Raw genomic sequence first — 8,602 nt, forward strand, 5'->3', positions numbered from 1 at the left:
TCCTCTCGCAACTCTTCTTGAATGGAGTTGTCCCATAGCTTATTCCAGTCTAGCAACAATCCCCTTGATGAAGGGATTCCATTCCTCGGTGAACCCTTTCAAAGCAACCTCACCATATCAGAATCTGAAATAGTCACACTAACGGTAGCAAGCTCATCTGACTTGAGACAACCTCGTTAGATACAAAGTCACTCCTTCACCCTGTTTCATCTTAGTGGACTTCAACTTATCCTCCAATACCAGTGGCCAGTTCTCGTTCTTATTCTGGAACAAATTTTGAAGAGCCATCCACATCTCATGCGCAACGTTCTTCTTGGACAAATGAGGTATTAGGGGATCCTTCACACCATCTAGGATGACCAGTCTTGCCCTCGTGTCCAATTCCTCGTACGCTTCGATCTCCTTAGGGTCGGTTGGCTTCTTGATCTCTTTCTCGGCGAAGTCCCAGATTATGTTGATCTGCAATACCAACTTGATCCTTTCCTGCCAAGGACTATAGTTAGACAACCCTTCCAACCTGTCCTCATACCGATGACCAACTTGCAACTTTGACATTGTAGTGAGCCCTTCACCTATAATGTGACCAACTCCCTCTTAAGTTGTACTTCTCTTGTGCACTCTTTGATTCACTGTCTCTCAAAGTAGCTCAGACACGCTCTGATCCCATGTGGAATTTCCACAACCTTAGTGTTTAGGATAGAATCTTAAATCTCTGACACTACCAAAACCAAGAATCTCAACAAAGCTACTTAGCACAACAAAACAATATAATGCAGTAAATCAATCACGTGCATAATAAAAACAATAAAAATAAAATATATAAGCCAACTTCATTATATTATCAACATATAGTACAATAGTCTAGGGCTCCCGTACAAGGGATAATGTCCCTCAAATATCCACAAGTACAATAATACAAGATACAATGACAATCTTGCTGCTCTAGTGCACAATCATAGCCTTTATGTCGTGTGTTGTACTGCCGGTCCTTCGCTTCCGATCTGCTCTCTAGCTGCCCCTTAGTCCATCAAGGAACAACACATAGAGACTCCAAGAGGGCTGCCACCTATCACTGCTGCAAGTCACTTCTGCTACAATGAACACGGGTTGATCCAATCTGCTCCTCTAGGCTGGCCAATACTTGAGCATCAATCTGCCTTCTTAGTAGCTTCCTTCGTCCATCAAAGAGCTACACATTAGGCTCAATACTTCACCCAATCACGCAACAGTCCAAAGTCCCTCTGTTTGCTGCTCTAGGGCTACTTTGGACATCTACACGCTGCCCTCCATCAGTCCAAAGATGCCCAATACTTCACTGTAGAATTTGCTCCTAGGAAAGGGCTTCTAACCACCCTAGTTAGCCCTCTTCCACTTGTCTTACAAAGGCTACAAATTATACCATCCAACTGTCCAAACTAGCACACCATCCCTAACAACAATTCAACTTCAGATCAACAACAACATACGTTAATTCTCCAGGGTGAAACCATTGAGAGTTGTACGCACCAACTCACTCTCTTGAGGTGCTTCTCCAACTGCGGCAAGCTTGTCTCGGACATTCTAAAATCTGGTGAGATAAGGAGTGACTCCTTCACCCTTATGTATCCGGGTAGTCCTCAACTTCTGCTTCAAGAACATCTTTATAATATGATTTGTGCTTCAGTTTTAGTTCAACCATTGATTGGGGATGTGTATGAGCAAATGGTCAACATGCCAAGCTAGATCAAAGACATCATTGAGCCTAAAGATGTGAAATTGTATGATCATATTCTTAAATTGGTGGTCAAATAGTACGATAATATCAATGTTCCACTCCCTGCCTTATTATATATCTTTAGACAAAAATATCATTTTGCATCATGGTTGGCCAAACTGGCATTTGGGGGTGGGGATAAGAAAAGACCACACAGAGATCTAGAGGTTTAGAATGGATATATGATGCATTAGACAAATTAGTTCGTGATGGTTGCATGAGTACATCAGTGCACATGGCCCATTTGGTTTCATCCATTTAGTGAGAGATCGAGATAAGATGAATCCTATCCAATGGTGGAATTTGCATGCCAATTTTGCTCCACAATTGAGGCTGCTTTCACAGGTTGTGAACACTTATTATGTAAAGAGGTGCGAGGGAACCAATGTTTTATCCATGGTGTGAAGAGAAACAAGTTGAATGTAGATATGGTAAAAAGCTTGGTTTATGTGCACTATAATGTGAGGTTGTTATCACATTATTGTGAAACAATGAAGAATGATAGAAGATATAAGACTTGGCACAACAATTTAGAGGAGGATAATTTGTTGGATAGAGCAATATCTTTGGGGTGCTTGGTGGCTGAGCTTTTGGTTAATGGGGCTCAGGATGTCAATTGTGTAGAAATGCCATCCCCATCCATTGCCATTGTCAATAGGAGTTCAACTGCAACAACATCAACTTCGTAACTGTTAGAAAATGTAGCTAGGTTTGGTTTTCATAATTGTTATTGTACTTATGTTTTATATATTTCATGTAAAGATCAAAAGAAGAAAAAGAAAAATTATTTTATAAGCATGGGTTTCATGCTCAAATTGATTTGTCATCTAGGTCAAGCATGTTCTTCATGCTTTTAGGGTTTATTGAGTCAAAAGAATATTTGTCATAAGTCAAAATTATTGTATTGGAGTCAAGTCCCATTTGGACTCTAAAAAGAAAGTGAAAAAATAAATTTATTTGAGTAAAAAATGTAATTTTTGTACCCACAAGACTAAGTCAGCCCTGGAAGGGGTAATTTGACCTCCTGGATTTGTATAAATAAAGACAGTTCAACCTTATTTGAAGCACCACAAGCAAGTTCAAGTTTTGGGACAAAAAGAGCGAAATTCAAGAGAAGGAGCAAGAAATCAATAGAAAGAAAGCAAAGTCTAAGGAGGACAAAAATCAAAGTTTCTGCCCTATTCCTCTCGCACATGTGAAGTTTCTGGAGTTGCTGCAGGGGCCGGAATTGCAGATCTACCGCAGGTCTGAAATTTTGTTGCTGGGGGCTGAAATTCTATTGTTGGAGCAGATTTGGAAGGTTTTGACTTGAGTTGACTTTGACTTGTTGGAAAAGCTTGGAAGGAGGGCTGACTTGGTTCTTGTTGGAGGTCTTGGTCTTGTTGTTTGGGTCTTGGATTTCTCATTTGATCTGATTCTATAAGAAGAGAAGAATTTTTTTAGATTTCCCCCTTGGAGGGGTTTTGCCCTTGGCTTGGAGCCTACATCTTGTGTTCATTGTTTTTTTGTGATCTTCATAGTTTATGGTTTTGGTAATTGTTTGATGAAAAAAACATAATAAAGTAATAAGAAACCAACATAACTTCACAAGCAATTATCAAGTAAAGAGAAATCACCCTAATGACTGCCCCTATCGATTTCTCAACAACCTCCACAACAGTTAGGGCCATGTAGCTCTTGATGGTGCTCATCCCAGTGTTCCACTTCCTACTACTACTGCTGTTATATCATGGGAAAAAAGATTATCATTAGACATTGCTCGTGGCATGAGAAAAACAAGTAGTTAATAGAATTGTTTTTATTTTTTAGTTTGAGTGCTCTCAATGTTCACTTTTCAATTTCTAATTTATTTTTATAAATTGGGCAGATGGCCTATTTTATAAACATGATATGACAATTGATTGCATATTCTATCTCTTTGGTCAGGATGGCCTATTTCATTTCATGGTTGATGTTATTTGTTAGATGTTGATGATTGATGGTATTTGTTGAAACTTGATGTTATAACTTGTAACTGCTAGATAGTTGATGTTATCCATGTTTTAAATGGTTGGTGCTCTCTTAATCTACAATATATTACATTTCTAGATCATTACAAATGTACTATTCACCTGCAAGTAGCACAACTCTCTCTCTCTCTCTCTCTCTCTCTATATATATATTTTCTGCAACTAATTTGGTATTGTGTATGTGTTAAAATATATAATACTTGCACAACTCTCTCTCTCTCTCTCTCTATATATATATATATTTCTGCAACTAATTTGGTATTGTGTATGTGTTAAAATATATAAAACTATGTATTATAAAGAAGTCTCCCAAAATGCTTCACTCCTAGGATTTTTTTGGAATTGGTTCTCTGTTGCCCCTATTCCTGCCCCCGACACTTAGTTTGCTCCCTTGCCAACATAACGAGTACCAATTTTATTTAGTTATAAGTTGTAATTTAAGTAAGATTCTTAAGTCGGATGAATTGGAATTTTATGTTGCCTAGTTTTTTGAACACGATTGCATGACTTTGCACGTGGTGAGAACATTTTGTTCAGAGTAATGATAGAAGAGCAATTTCAGTTACTGCAAAATATTTTTCTTTCTTCTTAATGTTCTTGGTGTACATTTAAAGAATCAAATTATTATCAAGGAAATGATTGGCTGCTATTACCTTCAAGGAAACTAGTGAAATTCAACGTTCCACCAAGTTTGAAAGATGGAGGAATGTGGGGACAGGGAACCCATGGGGATGTCAGGGTTCCTATCATCAGGGAATCCATCTTCAATTCTTAGGAAAATAAATTTAAATATATGGAAAACATAAATGATACATCTCACTGTTAATTGTTAACGTATGGAAAACATATATGATACATCTCACTGTTAACATATGGAAAGCAACAAATTTATGATTTGAATCAATCACAAACATGGACAATGAAACAATGAAATATATATGCACATTGGCATGTAAGAATAACAATCACAATTCATCGTTCACCATTTTATTTCTCATTGAATTGATAATACGCAAACATGGACAATGAAACCGTGAAATATATATGCACATTGGCATGTAAGATGTAAGAATAACAATCACAATTCATCATTCACCGTTTTATTTCTCACTGAATTTATATTAATCAAAAAATATTTATCAGTGATACATTCAGCTTGAATCTCACGGTTCAATAATTAAACCTCAGGGTTGATGTTTAACAGTGCTCACCCAAACAAATTCAATCATATGCAAGTGAGAAATGGTTATGGGTTGAGCTTATGTGCTTTTAGAAGGTGTCAATAGGGTTTAGGAGGCTAGACAAATTAGTGCTGTTTTTTAATTTTAATTTTTAATTTAATATTTTCTCTAAATTTTAATTTTTTTGGTGATATTTTGCAAAAGCCTATGGCTGATTTTGGGGTAAGCTCCAAAGAGCACTTCCCCAGAAAAAAAGAGAGGAAAGTTCCTCATTTTTGGGGAAACGTTTTCCATGCATTTCCCCATACCCCACTAACAGGCCAGTGCGGGGAAATGTTTCTGAGGACGTTTCTACATCCAAGGAGTGCAGTGGACAAGGGGTGTGCATCCCCATGTAGCATGGTTAAAATAAGTTATTTTTTTATGTTCAAGAAAATGCTACTGATGGTGAAAACCTTAAGTAGAAAAAATATTGATGGACATTGATTTCTTCACGTCAAAGTTAGCAGGTTCAATTTTTTGACAACTATCAATGAAAATCATAATGAAGCATGGAATAGAGAAACAAAGGTATCTTCTTAAGTTACATTACAGTTTGTATGGACAGCATGAAATGACATACACAATTTTATTTCCACATGTCTGTTATATGGTGTTTATTTTTTAGTTCTTTGAACATTGAAGAAAACAGTTATCTCTGATTCGTAAGCCTTAATGAATCTGATGTATTGATAGGAGGTGAGGTAGCTTCAATATGTTGCGCAAGTCACGCCAGCGTTGTTCTTCAAGGAAAATATGCTTCAGGAGATCAATCTTTTTTCTTATTGTTGTGTCAATTTGCATCCTAAGCATATACTGGCAGGGGCATAAAATATCTTACATTTTACGGCCCATTTGGGACACTCCACCAAAGCCCTTTCATCATATCCCTCATTATTATGCTGAAGATATGCCCATGGAGCACCTTTGTTATCTTCATGGCTGGCGAGTTCGGCAGATTCCTAGGCGTGTTTATGATGCTGTGCTATTTAGCAATGAGTTGGACATTCTTGAAATCAGATGGCAGGAGTTGCTTCCTTTGATAACAAAGTTTATTATTGTGGAATCAGACACTACTTTTACAGGCATGCCAAAGCTATTATATTTTGCTAACAACAGAGAAAGGTTTGAATTTGCTGAACCCAAGGTGGTATATGGAATGTTTCCAGGCCGACCCCTTTTACTTGGAGAGAATCCCTTTGTACAAGAAACAGAACATAGGTCAGCGTTGGATCGCCTAATAAGAGAAGCAGGTATCTGGGATGATGACCTGCTTATCATGTCTGATGTGGATGAGATTCCTAGTCGACACACTATAAACCTCCTTAGGTGGTGTGATGGTATACCGGCAGTCATGCATCTGCAAATGCGGAATTATTTATACTCCTTTGAATTTCTTGTTGACTATAACAGTTGGCGCGCATCAGTCCACCTGTATCAATATTATACACGCTATGGTCATTCCCGTCGAACAGATGAGCTCTTTGTAGATGCAGGTTGGCACTGCAGCTTCTGCTTTCGCTACATGAGGGAATTTGTATTTAAAATGAAAGCATACAGTCATGTAGACCGCGTGAAGTTCTCTTATTACTTGAACTCTTCTAGAATTCAACAAATTATTTGTCATGGAACAGATCTCTATGACATGTTACCAGAAGAGTATACCTTTCAAGATATACTAAAAAAGATGGGTTCAATACCCCGCACATTTTCTGCTGTCCATCTCCCATCTTATTTGATAAAGAATGCTGACAAGTTCAGGTTCCTTCTTCCAGGCAGCTGTCTGCGAAGACCTGGCTGACTTTTGGAAATACAATCAGATAGCTGACACAGTTATGCAATAAAAGAACTCTTCATGATTGCTATGTCTTCAAGCTACACTTATGGTGGGTTACAACTTACAAGCTTCTTTGGGCTTATATCAACAGCTATCCTCATGGGGCAGTGAAATTTTTGGTTTAAAGAAATTGCCCCTCTATTTCGGAATCTCCCCTTATATTTCAGAATCTCACCTAATTTTTTGACCCAGAATCAAAGATATCAGACAATTCTTTCCAGCCAAGGAGGATCAATGCAAAGATTATCGCTGGTGGGACTTCTTAGACTGCAGTCTCATAACATACAGAGCTGATGAAGGGTTGGTGATTTCGATGAGCTCTTATCTTGTAGTCAAATTTCTTGAGTAGGTTCTAAACGGAACATCCAAAGGTGTGTTTAAGCTGGTGAAGGATAGGAGAATGACTTCAAATGGCTGAGCTAGGAAGCTTCTGTACATTTCAGTTAATGTCTTTTACTAGATTGTAGATGAATTTGCTTCTCCAACTTAAGTTACATTACAGTTTGTATGGACAGAATGAAATGACATACATAATTGTATTTCCACATGTCTGTTATATGGTGTTTATTTTTTAGTTCTTTGAACATTGAAGAAAACAGTTATCTCTGATTCGTAAGCCTTATTGAATCTGCTGTATTGATAGGAGGTGAGGTAGCTTCAATATGTTGCACAAGTCACGCCAGCGTTGTTCTTCAAGGAAAATATGCTTCTGTACATTTCAGTTAATGTCTTTTACTAGATTGTAGATGAATTTGCTTCTCCAACTTAAGTTACATTACAGTTTGTATGGACAGCATGAAATGACATACATAATTTTATTTCCACATGTCTGTTACATGGTGTTTATTTTTTAGTTCTTTGAACATTGAAGAAAACAGTTATCTCTGATTCGTAAGCCTTATTGAATCTGCTGTATTGATAGGAGGTGAGGTAGCTTCAATAAGTTGCACAAGCCACGCCAGCCTTGTTCTTCAAGGAAAATATGCTTCTGTACATTTCAGTTAATGTCTTTTACTAGATTGTAGATGAATTTGCTTCTCCAACTTTCACCCTGTATACTTAGTTAAGGTAAACTAGTCCCAATCTTTGGGTTCTAATTCTTTTAGTTTCTCTCTATCTTCTTTTCAGTTATCTAGTCCACCATGTCTCAGGTCAATAATCTCTATTTTTTCCTGGTTTTTTTCTTCTTTTATGGACACATCCATTTACAAATATTCTATAATTGAAATTGTGCTATAATTTAGCTGAAAACTCTACCCCTAATCTTTCGTAAAAATTGAAATTTTCACTAGAAAGATCTAGCTCTTGAGCTAGCTGACCATGTCAAAACTATTTGAATTGTTGTCCTTCAGTTCTTTTTGAGCTAAATAGTTTTATTAACAAGAAGAAACTTTACGTGAAACTTTCCACGAGAAAGCAGATGGCAGTAGCTTTTAACTTCTTTGCGGTAAATCTTTTTCTAGTCCTTGCAGCCCTAGCTTACTGTGAAGTTAAAATTCTTAGAGTAACATATGGTGATTAACTTATTATGTAGTGGTTCTTTAAGTGGTTAATAATTATGGACTTGGGAATATGTTTTGAAAATATGGATTTCAATATTCTACTTCAAGCAGATATGTGAGAGTACAGCCACAAAGGATTTCATATTATTGAGTTCAGATGGCATGGTAATATATCAGGTGGAACCCTAGAGCCTCAAAACATAGAGCAGAAAGTCTAGCCTGGTTCTTGAAGGGCCAAATAACTCCAAATGCTAGAATAATATATGTGATCCTCTAGAGCA

General features: G+C 37.2%; 1 protein-coding gene across 3 annotated transcripts in view; it reads left to right on the forward strand.

Moving 5' to 3' along the window:
- Positions 1-7,361, forward strand: part of LOC149226006 (uncharacterized) — a 133,660-nt gene extending 126,299 nt beyond the window's left edge. For all 3 annotated transcript variants that reach the window (XM_089377375.1, XM_089377376.1, XM_089377374.1), the window contains one exon: positions 5,679-7,361. In XM_089377375.1, coding sequence (XP_089233501.1) covers positions 5,698-6,783 — 1,086 coding nt within the window. In that variant the 5' untranslated portion in view covers positions 5,679-5,697 and the 3' untranslated portion in view covers positions 6,784-7,361. The remainder of the gene's footprint in view (positions 1-5,678) is intronic.
- Positions 7,362-8,602: the final 1,241 nt, after the last annotated feature.

This window comes from Pinus tabuliformis, chromosome J (assembly GCF_031772625.1).
Source record: "Pinus tabuliformis cultivar Carrire ecotype Pingquan chromosome J, CPIR1, whole genome shotgun sequence".
Classification (NCBI taxonomy): domain Eukaryota; kingdom Viridiplantae; phylum Streptophyta; class Pinopsida; order Pinales; family Pinaceae; genus Pinus; species Pinus tabuliformis.